Raw genomic sequence first — 14,678 nt, forward strand, 5'->3', positions numbered from 1 at the left:
CACAAAGGTTCACAGAACTGATATCCAATAAGTCTATAAAATGATATTGAAAAAATCAAATAATTTATAGAACACAAATATATGTACTGTGATGAAAAATTTAAAAGAACTGTTATATGTAATTATCAAATATCAGTTATACAAAATTATTTGTGCTAATACAATTCATATGACAATTTTTAGATAAATACAATATACATCACATAGATACAGTTCCGAAAATGATTATAGATGGATGCATCATATAAATACAATTTTAAAAATAGTTTTATGAAAGAAATTTTCAGCCAGCTAGATGGTCTTGAACAATGTGGTACATGGTTTAAAACACAAGCTGGATGGTATATAACAACTAGTATTTACCAATTCGACCCAGTTCGGTATAGGACGATACACTGATATATCCATGTTTTATTTTATTCAGCAGTATCGAGCAGTACAGATCGGTATACAGTTCGATATCGGTATTAAAATCTTGATGTCATGGGTCCAGCATACATTGCCTACCCTGCCCTGCAACCTTGACAGGGGAAATTAAGCTTAATCATAAATTAATTCCCATAGCTAGTAATGAGACCCCCCCTTTCCATTCACACTCTTCTCTCACTCTTTTTTCCATCATAGCTAAGTCAGGCAAGTTCCAACTGATAACCAAAATAAGGCCAAAAATTTAACAAACCCAGACCCATGACTGGTCAGGATCTACCAATCAAATGAACTAGCACTTTATGGGTCATTCCTTAATTTTTTTTGTTTGTTACCCAATAGCAACAAAGGAATTACTTCCCGAATTTTCACTGTTCCCGACTACAATGAGAAACTACCTTCTTGCCTACCATAATCATCAATTGCAGACCAAAATAGTGCCCATCTCCACCTTTACTAACTAACAATTAAAAAAAAATGTCTCTGCTCTCCACTGATGGAAGACATGAAAACTAGTACATATTATACCCATTACCACTACTTATGAATCAAACCTATACCACTTACAATCAAGAACTATGGACTGCATGCAGTAACATTTTGTATAAAAAAGGAAGAAATCTAGCAAACTTTTTTATATGGTTTCAATGCTAGATTCAAAACTAGATAAATAAAAAAAGAATAAATAATCCATTTAGTTTTATGCACCATACTTCCTCGAACCAACTACTAATTGTTTGTCGTAAAGTAAGCAACCAACGCATTTTACCCAATTCTTCGAATTCTTCATCCTTCAAATGTTCTTCGCACTTAATATATGTAATACATGTAATTGGTAACCATACTGCCTAGAGTGAAAATAAGACACATTTTTATAATTCAATCATGACATGTCAAAAAAAATTCCGTCAGCGAGTAAATAATAAAAAAATTAATAGGTAAAAACTTACCTTCCTAAAGGTGCTCTCAAGGTCATCAATCTCGGACAAGGATCCTAAGCCTTCAAACTGCAAATATGGCAAAAAAATATATCCCAATTTTAGCTATGAAAATTTCCAGAATCTAAAGCTTTTTTGGAAGAATATATCATGAGCTTAAACAAAGTGTAATTTCCATAAAGGAACTTTATATAGATAGCAACATGTAAAAACAATGAATCGATGCATAGTATGAAACTTTAGGTGACGATTTGTTAAAATCAAAGCCACTACCATAGCGTAAAAAATGTACTTAAATAAAAGAAGGGAAGATGGATCCAAGTAAAAAACAGAATAAAAAAAAGGTTTATACATCAGATCAATATGACTTCTTTAAAACAAAAAAAGTTGTATCTTTTTTTACTTAATATTAAATATTGAATCATCTAGTGTTTAAGATTGTCTGACAACCTTTAAACTAACATCCACATAAAGTTACTCCTCTTTGGCTATGTCTTAAAAGTCCTTATTTATAGCAAATAACAACATTATTCCTATGTTTAAATTTTATTATATATCAAATATTATATCCAGCACTATCAAGAAACCTAGATCTTTCCTCCACCCAATTAATTTTACACAAAAAATTATATTAATTTCTCCTCCTAATCATTATAACCACTAGTTCTAACTCCTTTTTCAAAAGTGTTCATATATTTCTATATGCTACTCCAATTTTATGGTCTAGAGCTATTTTCTTTACCCATAAATAATCCTAAACAAGACAAGTACTCAGGTTTTGCACCATATTTAGATGCCCATGTGATAGGTTGTTATCGATAATCTCCTAGCCCATCTTTGCACTATGGAGCATCCAAATGCTAAAGATGACTCACATCACTTCTAGGAGATGAATAAGTGGTGCTATAATATCAGTTAACATCTATGCCCAAGAAACCTGACAAAGTTTTATGCAAGCTGTCAGTTGTGCAACACAAGCCCTCCTTTATCCATGCTTGCAACCAGCAAGGAAAAGAATTTACTGAACTACTGTAGATAAAGGCATGTAAAACAAATCTTTGCAAACAAAAGGAACTGACCTCTCTATCACTAACAGAAGGAAACTTGTATTCCTCATCATCAAGGCCAACAAAACCCCCATTCCCATCATTATCATCATCCTCCAGACCCCCTAACTCGACTTCCTCCATGACATCCTTACCAAAGAATGCGTATCGTGAGGCATCAAAAAGAGAATTACCTGAAGAGATCAGAAGGCCAAGTTAAAAGTCCAAAAACTGCGTTAGTCATAATAAACAATTGCAAGAGGCTAGAAGAGAACAGTTGTCTTAGATAATGAATGAGATAAAAATGAAATAACAACAAGAATACATATTCCAGAAATATATATATATATATTATAGTGGCATCAATATTTGGTAGCAAGAAACGGGCGAAAAAGCATATAAACTGGATTTAGTGAAGGGTACGGTACATAATGATACTCATGTCAGCTTTTAGTCAAATCTCTGATAAAAGCTACAGCTAATAAAACGCATTAAAAATTTACTATAATGCGGTATCGAGGAACATACATGCAAACACAAATTCATGCAGGAACTCAAGCACAACAAAAGCTTCATGTTTTAATGGAGAAACATTCAGATTGATCCGCAGAAACTACATCAGAAAAATTCAAGCATTTATTGTCATGCACATCAGCAGCAAAGAAACTCAAGAAGAGAGCATGGACTTACAGATCTGCACCACTTAAACGCTCTCTGGTCACATCGAATGAGCATATCCATAACATAAAACTATTCTCAACCAAGAGACGACAAAATTTCAGCTTGCACGTAAAATCGTTCCCAAACCCTCAATTTACAGCCGCAACAACAAATCTCTCCCCCAAACCCGAAAGACGAACATCCAAAATTCACGGAATTAAAGCACCCCAAACGGATCAAGTATCACCACAACCACAGACGAAAACAAGAAGAAACAAAAGCTCACCGGCGGCGCCATCGCCCGATTCTCTGGCCCCGTCGTTAGGTTTAGGGCTTCCCTCGGCATCGAGTCCCCTCATGGCGCCCGGCCGCGAGCCGCTAACACCCGAAAGACCAACACCGACGGACGACGGAACCGATCAACAGGACCATAAAGATGGAGCAAGGATTACCTCCCTCGGATCCGAGTCTAGGGTTAGGGTTCCCGGCGAGGTGAGATCTGGGAGGGAGCAAACCTTGGTCGGTCAAGAGAGGACTGGCATTTAACCTCCTCATAAATAAATAAATAAATAGAAAAAAGAGGGGAGAAATAAGCGATCTAAAAGAACCGAAGTATCAAAGTGTACACGGAGAGACTATTAGTGCTGAAGTGGGTTGGCTTCTTTATATATTCTCTCTCTTTTGTGATCCTCTTCGATCTCCCACACTATTAGCATAATAAATAGTGGGAGAGAATAGTAGCGTGTGCTGTTCCCAATCATTCTCATTTATTCTTTTATTTTTAATTGATAATTAATGATACATCAAACCATGCTAATATAATTATTATATTAAATTGATAATTATATTGCAATTAAATTGTGCAGTGTAGTTGTGTTGTTTACTTGTTGAACCTTTATTGATGAGAGTCTTGAGTTATATTATTTATTTATTATTTTATTTTTATATATTTTAAGGATCAATATTATGAATGAGGTAAGTGGGTAATGGTGGGTAGAATTGAATTAGGTGAAGTAGAATTATGAGGGCTGGAATATTATTCTTTTGGGTGGAGGCATTGGTTATGTCTAATCAATGTTTTAGCAAACATAGGAAATAGATTGGTTAGGATTACAAGTTCATAATCACAAAATAAATAATAATGAACTTGGCAAAGAGATTATAAAAAGCTGATGCATGCTGTTAACACCAAAAACAGGTCTCACACTGACTGCAGCAGAGTCCTCTTGTCTCCAGAATTCTCACAGACTTCAAACAATGTGGGGAAAGAGCCTGGCAATTGGACCCCCTCCCATTTTTCTAATCAGAAATTATTAACATAAATCATTTTTCACAACATGATTATAAAATGCATCATGTTCATCAGAGCTTATAGAAGAGAGAGAGAGAGAGAGAGAGAGACCAGTAGGCTAATTTTGTTTGGTTCTAGCAATGTTTCTGAGTCAATTACTGAATTGGTTTCATTTCCTAAGCACATTTGCTATATCTCTGTATATCTTTAATTATGTTCAATACATATCAGCATCAGAATCATTTCCCAAAAAAATTAACACTGATTGAACAAAAGCCAATAGCTTCACTTCTCTTCTAATCATCAGTCCTTTTTTTCTTTGATTCATGTTCTCTCAACTCTTTCTTTCTTCAGCATAATTCCTGGAAGGAAGGAGAGCATTGTTGCAGTATTTGCTTATAATTTTGATGTCTTGTGAATTCCATTCCACTGCACATGAACAGCTGAATCAAGTTTTCAGCACTATTTTAAGTCTATTTAGGCATCTAAATTGTTGCATTACTCTATTCATTTTCTGCACCCTTTTTTTTCCGACTGATATTAGAAATAATTAGCTAACACAACCATTAACTTGAAAGCTAAGCAAAGTAAGAAGAAGCCTATTCATGATTATACATTCTACAAACCAAGCAATGGAATGCTGAAATCACCAACCTTGCATTGTTTAACCCCATAATAGCACCATTAATTTAGTATTTCCACCAACAAACTCATTGTAGTATTCTGATTTAAGCTCTCATGCCATCACATCAAAGCTAAACTAAAATTTCTGATCAGGGATCAAAATCACCCAATTTATCTGTGTCTGAGCTTAATGATAGTTAGGAGACATGTTAGGTTAGGTTGATATGTTAGGCCCATGCTATGTTGGATTGGGTTTATACAACATTGATGCAGCACCTAACTATGCACAACAGCTATGGCCAGATGAGTGTATATATAAAGTCATGATTGTTTCCGCTCTAAGCTACAAGGATATCTCTCCCTCCCTTCTCCTCCTCCTCTCTCTCTCTCTCTCTCTTGCTATTGGGTGTAAGAAGAGGAAGATGAACACTATACTGAGGAAGTGCAAGAGCTTGTCAAAGCTAGGGAGGAGTTCGTCTTACAGTAGTTTGAGGTCGAAATCCACGAGAGAAGATGAGTTGTGGCCGGAAGACGGCGCTGCAATCAGTGCAGACAACGGCGCCGACGAGGTGGCGGTGTTCGTGGGGAGATCGAGGCGGCGGTACTTGGTGAACTCGAAGCACCTGAATCACCCACTGCTGAGTGCGCTCATCGATCGATCTAAGCTCGGTGAGATACGCATCAAGTGCGAGGTTGTGCTGTTCGATCACCTGCTGTGGATGCTGGAGAACGCGGAGCTCGACGCGGCCGACGACGCCGCGACGCTGGAGGAATTGGCCGAGCTCTATGCATGCTGAGGCGTTTTGGATGAATTATTATGAGATATAAAACTATATATACAGATACAATATTGTTTGAATTCAATTCGGTCCTAATTAACTTGTGATCAAAGAGGTTTGATAGGGCTGTAAAAACAAGCCTATCCGCATCTGTTTTGTTCATGTGTTGCTTGCAGTATAATAAAGTTCGTAATGCTTCCAGTTCATGTGTTGCCTTGATGACATTGTTGTCTTTTTTGAATCCAATTAGGGTTATTTGATTTCATATGGACTATCCCAAATAGTTCAAATAAATATGTTTGGCAATAGACATGAGAATTTTCTTGATTTATTTTTTTCTCTGATTTTTATTTTTATTTGTGAAAAAAAAGAAATATATATTATGCAGTAAATCAAGAAATTGATATAAATTCTTTATAAAATATATATTTTTTTCGAAAAAATCTGTGGGAAAATTCGATATAAAGACATTAATTTCTATTTTTTTCCTTATTTATCTGGTTTTGTTTTCTGTTTCTTTTCAGTGTATTTGTTCTACAGTGTTAACTCGATAGCATGCGTTGGGTAACCCCAAAGCTGTTGTCTCCTTTGATGTACTTGGAATACAAATCAAAAGAACAGCTCCTCCTACCGCCGCCAGACGTCGTCGACGAATCCCCTGCTTGGAAGACATGGACGCCGCAGGGTTGGACTCGGAAGGGCGAGGGTTCGCGAGCGCGAGGGAGATGTGGAGAGAAGAGATCGGCATCGGAGAGGAAGGGGAGGAAGCGGAGAACGGCGCCCCCTGCAAACGCCGTGACTGGTATCAGAAGGGCATCGCCTACTGGGAGGTAATCGAATTCGCACCCAATTAGACACCGGTTCCCCGACGTTTCCGCTTTCTTGTTCCGATGACCTAATGGAGGGCTTCTCTTCCGCTCGTACAAGGGAGTGGAGGCCTCTGTGGATGGTGTCTTGGGAGGGTACGGGCACGTCGACGACGCCGACGTCAAGGGAAGCGAGGCCTTTCTTAAACCCCTCTTGCTCGACCGCTTTGGAAGCGGCGCACGCCATCCTGTGGCTCTTGGTAAACCTCTTTCATGCCGCTCTTTTGCAGTGAACATGTCTTGGAAAATGCCCGTGAGGGAAAATTTTGACCTTGCTCGGAATAATGATGGCCTTAATAACTTCTAATGTTGCTTTTTCCTTCTGTTGTTTTCTTTTGTTTGGATTGGGTGTGTGCGCGTTGGATATGAACAAATCAACGAACATGTATGTGTGCTTTACGTGATGTATGTAAGTCTTGCAGATTGTGGTTCTGGCATCGGAAGGGTCACCAAGAATCTTCTTTTGAGATATTTTAATGAGGCAAGTAACTCTGCTTCGTCTTAATCAGCACTATTGTTTTGCTCGTTCAATGGCATAGTAGAGTTCATATGGCCTCACGTATTCAATAATGACCATCTAGCCTTAAAGGTGAAAAGCTTTCTATTCCATATCAAATTGTAGTGCTAAGCTGTCGAGAAGCCATAAGAACTTACACTCACTGCCCAACTAACATAATATGCCACATGCTGCTGCTGCTGCTCCTGTAAGTAAATAGAACAAAAGCACTCAATAAAGACACAAAAAATTGAAATTCTACAGCCTCACAGATTCCTCTAAATCCTCTTTGTACATTGTTTATACAAACTATGATGGTTATGTTCCTTTCATAGTAAATCACAGATACAGACATGCATTTTCCAATTGTTTGCCTTTGCAATGATCGATAAACCACTCCACCCCTTGGGACAAAGGCAAAGCTTTCCTATTTATTCGAACACCATTAGAGGTCTTTACTTTTTCGGTCTGCTTTGACTCCACAACTTAATTTTTTTACTGCCAAACACTTTATAGCTGCAAATGTTTTCAAGCACTTTTTCACCTTTCTGTGAATGTTCAACCTGAGATTTTGTTCATGCACTTTTTCTTTACCATTTTGTCTCTGAAAGAATCTCGTTTTCCATGAAGCAATTTGTCACCTGAGTTATCAACATAGATAGTACAAGTGCTAGGCATGAGAAGAATGTTTTACATTGTATTTGGTTGTGTCCTAATAGTAGACATCTTGGAATGGTAATGGAATATTTGATTTGGTCCATGTAAAAAGGAACAGATATCTCTTACATATTTAGGGAAGCCATAAGTTAAATGGAAGTGGAACAGTGAGAATGGATTTTTAACTTTGTGTATTTGTTGATGATTTTCTGTTCAAGGTAAGTGCTTTCTTGAAGGCCTACATTAATGCTTCCAGAGAGTGCTTTGTTTAAAGGAGATGGTGCAGTTTTATGAATTGTCAACCACTCTTTTTCAAGCTGTTTTCAGCCACTTCAAATCTCCCACCATTTTAGTTTCAGTTCTACTGCTCATTTTGGATGTTTGTTAGAATGTTTGATGTCAGTAAAAGGTTCAATTGGTTTTGACACAGGTTTGCTTTCATGTGTGAAGGACTAGTATGGATGTTTGACAGTGTTCTATTTTGAGTAACTATTGGAATGAGATTTGAGATATATGAGGATTAGCACCCAAGGGATCCCAAGACAAGGCAGATACATATAATGAATCACGATATAGGCTTCTTGTCTCAATAATGGGTATACAAACTAAAGGACTACGAGATGATGGAGAAGTTAAATTCTGAATTTTTTGAACTCGACTTAGTTAAGTACCAACAGTTGGTCTGATGGGATTTTAAGTATGTAAAATGTAAACATTGAGGTACAATAAGCAAGTGAAAATGCACTTGCAGTCATTCTTTGCAGCAGATAGACAAAGAACAAATATATAAATTTATGGTGTATATATCTTAGAGATGTCAAATGTGGATGGATTTATCTGAATCCTATTCTTGGCATATGATAACAACTCCAGTTTTGATACTAGTATCTGCGCATTGTCATTCCTTATATTACTGAGCTCCGTATCATTCCGTTGCAGTTTGTTTAGCAGATTCCTAAGACAATGCTTTCACAGTATAGAACTTTTTTATCATGGTTTTCTGGTTTAACAGTTATTTCCTAGCCTGAACTTATGCCATTTTACCATGACTAGTTTGATAGCTTTGTGCAACTTTGTTGAAGGGCATAGCAGTAAATTTCTAGTTTGTTAGTTAATAGTTTATCTTAGACATGCATCCTACCTTATTTTGGATTTGGCTTGCCATTTTATTCAAAAAGTGTGAGATGGCCATGTTTCTTAATCCAGGTTGACCTTGTTGAGCCAGTATCACATTTTCTTGAAGCTGCTCGTGAGAAGTTAGCTACTGATAAAGATAATTCTGATCACAAAGCTATCAATTTTTATTGTGTCCCTCTACAGGTTTTGTTTTCTTTGTTGCCCATTGATATTTTATTGGTTAACCTCTATGATGGTATTAAATTGTTGTTTAATTGATGTTATTGTCTGTTAAATTAATTTTTTTAAATCATGCAGGAATTCACTCCAGAAGTTGGAAGATATGATGTTATATGGATCCAATGGTGTATAGGACAACTCACAGATGATGACTTTCTCTTGTTTTTCAAGAGAGCAAAGGTAATCAATTGTCTTAAATGGCTTTACAGCTTTTATGCTTTAGGCCTTGTTTTTTTTAACCTAGCTGCGTAACTTGAAAAATAGCAAAAAACATGAACCAGTTAACCAAATCTTTAGCTAGATGACATGCAGGCTTGTGTGTGCAAACACTTTTATACCTTACTGCAGCATAGATAACTCAAGATTTTGGCTTCATCTCAAGATTTCGATACATGACATTGAAACACACAACCGAATCTTCTGCTAGATGACATGCAGTCTTGTGTGTGCCAACACTTATGTACCTTGCTGCAAAGGGATTTTGTGTGGCATCAGCCAACTTCCTTGAGTTGGTCTCACTAGTATTGATATTAACTGTTCTTCTTTAGGACATGGTAACTAGTGATGGCTGAGCTGAAAGCTTTTAAACCCATGATTTAAGATTAATTAATTCTCCAGATGCTAATATTTTTCCTTAAGAACTTAAATTTCTTGTTCTTCAATAAATATATCTCCATTGATATTTTGAATTCTGAAGTTGCTCTTGCTTCTGCATATACTTCTTGAGTTTATAAGTTAATGTAGTCTGGATTGTAGCCAGTTCACAGAAATTCATTATGTTTGTAAAGTTCTTATTAAATAATTTCTCATCCTTATCCTATCTTGTGTGCCATGTTCCATCTATGTTATTTGTATTATTTCTTTGAGTTTTTCTCCTTGTGTGTATTGGAGATAAATCTATAATCTCCTTTCTGTTCATTATGTCAGTCTTTTTAGTGAGGAGCAATACGTTGCCTTTCAAATTCCTTACATGGCACATCTACACATTTTTTAGTAAAGAACAATATGTTGCCTTTCTATGGTTAGAGCTTGCAGTCCAGGCAAGTCAGTCAGGATTGGTTGGGTTTGTTTTGGGCTCATTAAAAACTACTGGAGCATACTATATCAAAAGGGCAAACTTTGTACATATCCCATGTGTGATTTGGATAGAGTAAACATATACAATCTTACCTCTGATATAGAGAGGTTGCTTTCTGACTTGAACTCTGGTAGTAAGAGCAACTGGTGCTATAGTGAAAATGATTATGAATGAGGGCTGTTGGGGAAGAAACCCCATGGTCCTTTGGTGTAATATAGTCAACTATGAGTAACAAAGCTGAAATTAACCTATATCACCGGTAACAGGTAATTTCATACCAATAAACCCTCAACCACAAATTAAACAAGAGGAAAAGTGTTTCTTCCTTAATTATTAGCTTTATAATTATTTTGCAAACAAAAAACTTGTCCAGTATACTATGGGATGCATTTCGTACTTGTTGGAGCTATTAATGTTTTAGTCATGATGCTGCCACCTCTGTGTTACTAATGAACATCTAATTTGCAGGTTGGCCTTAAACCAAATGGATTTTTTGTAGTGAAGGAGAACACTGCAAGAAGTGGTTGGTCCCTACAAACGACTACTATTTGTAGATTTACAGTAAATTTTTTCACACTTGTTCATAACTCCATACAAACGCGTGGATATGAAAAGTTTTATGTCAGGAATAAATTTACATGTTTTTCTCTGTTCTCGAGTGTTTGATTGATGGCCAAGGAGCACATTGTATCAACACAATGAAGTTTCTTGCTTTTGATTGTTTCTTGATTGTATCAGGCATTATGATTGTTAAAACCAGTGAAAATATTGTTTACAAGTTTCTCTAGTTGGGAGTTGTAAATCTATTAATTTATATTTCTAGATGCATGTTCTGTGCTTATCATTAATTTTGAAAATTGGATATGGTTCTTGAGATGTTAAAGGGACTTCATAATTATGTTTGGTTATCAGGGATTATTATAAACATTTCTTGCATGCCTAGCTAGCTATTTTTTAACTAAAGTTTGCCATTGTGATGGCTTGCCTTTATAACGAACCTGCTTTTCAGGCAGGGAATGCTACCTGAAAGTTTGTTGGATTTATCCAACAAATTGAATCAGGATCTGCCAAATAATTAAAGGCAAATTCTATTATCATTTGGATCAAAGTTTATAAGCTGAATAATACCCTATTTTACCAAAGTTTATATTCATAAACTGACTCTTTATTTTCAAGAAGTATGGATCTGAAGATGAGGCTAAGGTGGCTCTATTGCCAGAAAATATTCTGTTAGGCATACTTGCAATGATTAGATTGAATCGTTGGCTTCCACCAAAGCAAATAATCTAGAATGGAACTAGGTTTCGCAGTTGACTTTTTTTTTAATTAACCATAGTATATGGTTAACGTACATCATCCCTCATCTGTTCAGGATTTGTGTTAGATAAGGAGGACAACAGCATCACAAGATCTGATTCATACTTTAAAGAGCTTTTCAAGCAGTGTGGACTTCATCTTTATCGCACAAAGGTTTGCTGCATCTTTTTTACTTCAAGATGATGAGCTGTCAAAACCTACGAGAAATCTTTCTTGTGCAAGAACTGATAGGTAATGTAGTGTTTGATTACTTGGTTTTTGGTTTCAGGATCAGAAGGGATTTCCTGAAGAGTTATTTCCCGTTAAGATGTATGCGCTGGTAACTGATAGGCGACAAGGTTCCAACAATGGCAGAGGCAAGACTCGACAACACAAGCCTGCTGTCATCAAGTCATGAAATCTCTCGAGGACCCGTCACCAATACCTGGATGCGATCTTGCTCGTTTTTCTTTAGTTTTTGTCGTCTCTAAGAGAATGGATTACCTTTTCATGTGTTGTCATGTTGTAGAACATCATGGTTATCATCTCTATCTTCTCACCATGATTTGTACTAATACAAAAGAAGGCATAAAGAACATAGGGAATTCAAGCCCAGACTATGACACCACTTCAGTCATTTGGTTGGATTTTACAGTGCATCTTCATCACGTTTGAACCATTTATGTTATTTGCTTGCAATATTGAAAGTTGGAACTCAGTTAGGAAGGTGCGATACCTTAATTGTTTAGTTTTAGGTTTGTGTATGGTTTACGATTTCGTATCTCGGTGGTGTATCAGATTCATAGTCATATTATATCGAGCTACTCATGTACTAATTGTCAATTGAAATTAATCTTAAAAAATAAAAAAATAAATCATCTGGTATGGAAATTGTGTTGGGTGGCACAAAACTTTGATAAAAAGTTGAAAACAAGGAAATATATGTTTTTCATAAGACTTGTACAAAACATACTATAGGATTGATAAACCCAATTCATATTTTGATCGACAGAGTGAGAATTCTTTTACATAATTGAATTCAATATGGTTTGAATCCTTTCAAATAAAAACACACTTTGGTTCTTTTTTAAGAAGTGTCAAATCAACATAAATGGTTTGGCCGTTCTCCTGCTTCATATCCTTTCAATGTGGAACCTTTGCATTCTAGAGAGAGACAGCGTCCTAATATTTCCATCATGCGTGGAAGAAACACCTCTTTTCTATCTATTCTCTATCTTATGTCAAACTGCATTATCTTCGGCATTATATTATTCAATCTTCTGGCGTCTTTTACAAACTCACGTTATCTTTTCCATGACGTCTTTGATTTTTCTGCCATATGATTTAAAGCTCGCTTTGACGACTGCTCTCTTCTCCCCCTTATAAATTCCCCACCTCCCCCCCTCGGATCTGCACAACACAGAGCACGAAGCCTAAGACTCGCAGTTAGATGGCTTCGTCCAGCATTCTCTCCCTCTCCTTCTTCTTCTTCTTCTTCTTCTCCCTTCTTGTCACCCTCTCCCATGCCGCCACCTTCGAGATCGTGAACCGATGCTCTTACACAGTGTGGGCCGCGGCCGTGCCTGGCGGCGGACGCCAGCTCAACCAGGGGCAGTCGTGGACCATCAACGTGAACGCGGGAACCACCGGCGGCCGCATCTGGGGCCGCACCGGCTGCTCCTTCGACGGGAGCGGACGCGGGCGGTGCCAGACCGGCGACTGCGGCGGCGTGCTGTCATGCACGGCGTACGGCAGCCCGCCCAACACCCTGGCGGAGTTCGCGCTCAACCAGTTCAACAACCTCGACTTCTTCGACATCTCCCTGGTCGACGGCTTCAACGTGCCAATGGACTTCAGCCCCACGTCAGGCGGCTGCCGCGGCATCCGGTGCGCGGCGGACATCAACGGGCAGTGCCCCGGGGCGCTGAAGGCGCCGGGCGGCTGCAACAACCCCTGCACCGTGTTCAAGACGGACCAGTACTGTTGCAACTCCGGCAGCTGCAGCCCGACCGACTATTCCCAGTTCTTCAAGAGAAACTGCCCCGACGCCTACAGCTATCCCAAGGACGATCAGACGAGCACCTTCACCTGCCCCGGCGGCACCAACTACAGGGTTGTCTTCTGCCCTTGAGATCACTGACGCCACTAATAAGCCGCCCTCGTGCAGGCAACCACGCATATAGATATATATACTAGTCTCCTACAATACAAATAAGATGTCAAGAGTGATGGAAGGTATTAGCCTTCTCTTGGGCTAATACTGTTGAGTGATGTAATAGAAGTGGTGCAACCAACTAATAAGATGCATAATATCATCACAGCATGAGTGCTTTTCCATTGATGTTTGAATCATTTTGTGAGAGCAATCAGCTTATGCAATCAGGAAAAAGAATAATTAAACCATTTCTATTTATGTCTTGTTGGCTTAAAACATGAATTGATTTTGAAACATAATGAACCCTACATATATAACTTCATAAAAAATATCTCAAGGACCATACATACATACATACATACATACATATACACATATATATATATATATATACATATACATATATATACATACATACATACATTCATACATACATACATATATATATATATATATAATTTAGGATGATGAGTCATCGCCTATCCAATTTGGACCTCTGCCATTCTCCGTAGAAACTTTGCGTAGCCATTTTCCAATACAATTGCGCGTTGACCAGAGTGCGTCCATGTGATCCTCCCCGGTAAGTTTGGTGCCCGAAATTATCCGGCAAGTATGGCTTTAAATATTGGAATTAGTTGCTCTTTGTTTTACGTAGGCGGATCAAGATGAACACAGAGAATGATGCTGACTAATTGAGCCCTGACCAATCGAGGGCTTGAGGACTCGAGCCCCGGCGCGCCCTCGGGAAGCTGCCGCGAGAGGCGGACATCGATGGGCAGTGCCGGCAGGTGTTGAGGGCGCCGGGCGGGTGCACCGCTCGACCGTGTCCAAGGCGGACCGGTACTGCTGCAGCTCCTGCAACTGTGCGTCAAGCGGCTACTTCAGCTTCTTGAGGAGGAACTGCACCGATGGCTATATCTTCCCACAACCTTACGGCCCGGCTTCCACCACTAGTTTCTACGGTAGTCTTCCTCCTCCAAGAGTCGAATTCAGCTTCCTACAATATTATA

At 38.2% G+C, this 14,678-nt stretch overlaps 4 protein-coding genes across 5 annotated transcripts in view; 3 read left to right on the plus strand and 1 right to left on the minus strand.

Annotated features, from left to right (window-relative positions):
- LOC135677136 (protein PAT1 homolog 1-like) overlaps nt 1-3,818 on the minus strand; it is a 9,624-nt gene extending 5,806 nt beyond the window's left edge. The window contains exons 1-4 of one of the 2 annotated variants that reach the window (XM_065189088.1): nt 3,697-3,818; nt 3,357-3,569; nt 2,444-2,604; nt 1,377-1,433 (exon numbers count right to left, since the gene is read on the minus strand). In XM_065189088.1, the coding sequence (XP_065045160.1) occupies nt 1,377-1,433; nt 2,444-2,604; nt 3,357-3,429 (291 nt within the window). In that variant the 5' untranslated portion in view covers nt 3,430-3,569; nt 3,697-3,818. The other variant, XM_065189087.1, reaches the window with a different exon arrangement.
- A 1,589-nt stretch (nt 3,819-5,407) lies between these two features.
- LOC135677556 (auxin-responsive protein SAUR76-like) lies at nt 5,408-5,782 on the plus strand. Its single transcript, XM_065189919.1, has one exon. It carries the CDS (start codon nt 5,408-5,410, stop codon nt 5,780-5,782), a length of 375 nt encoding a protein of 124 aa, XP_065045991.1.
- A 517-nt stretch (nt 5,783-6,299) lies between these two features.
- Nucleotides 6,300-12,128, plus strand: LOC135677137 (alpha N-terminal protein methyltransferase 1-like). The gene is made up of 8 exons (XM_065189089.1): nt 6,300-6,594; nt 6,692-6,830; nt 7,053-7,111; nt 8,990-9,103; nt 9,218-9,319; nt 10,686-10,740; nt 11,590-11,687; nt 11,803-12,128. Exons 1-8 carry the CDS (start codon nt 6,436-6,438, stop codon nt 11,929-11,931), a joined length of 855 nt encoding a protein of 284 aa, XP_065045161.1. The 5' UTR covers nt 6,300-6,435; the 3' UTR covers nt 11,932-12,128.
- Nucleotides 12,129-12,903: 775 nt separating this feature from the next.
- LOC135677138 (protein P21-like) lies at nt 12,904-13,836 on the plus strand. The gene has a single exon (XM_065189090.1). The coding sequence runs from the start codon at nt 12,964-12,966 to the stop codon at nt 13,642-13,644; it is 681 nt and encodes a 226-aa protein (XP_065045162.1). The 5' UTR covers nt 12,904-12,963; the 3' UTR covers nt 13,645-13,836.
- The last annotated feature ends 842 nt before the right edge of the window (nt 13,837-14,678 follow it).

The sequence above is a fragment of the Musa acuminata genome, chromosome BXJ1-6, assembly GCF_036884655.1.
Source record: "Musa acuminata AAA Group cultivar baxijiao chromosome BXJ1-6, Cavendish_Baxijiao_AAA, whole genome shotgun sequence".
NCBI lineage: Eukaryota > Viridiplantae > Streptophyta > Magnoliopsida > Zingiberales > Musaceae > Musa > Musa acuminata.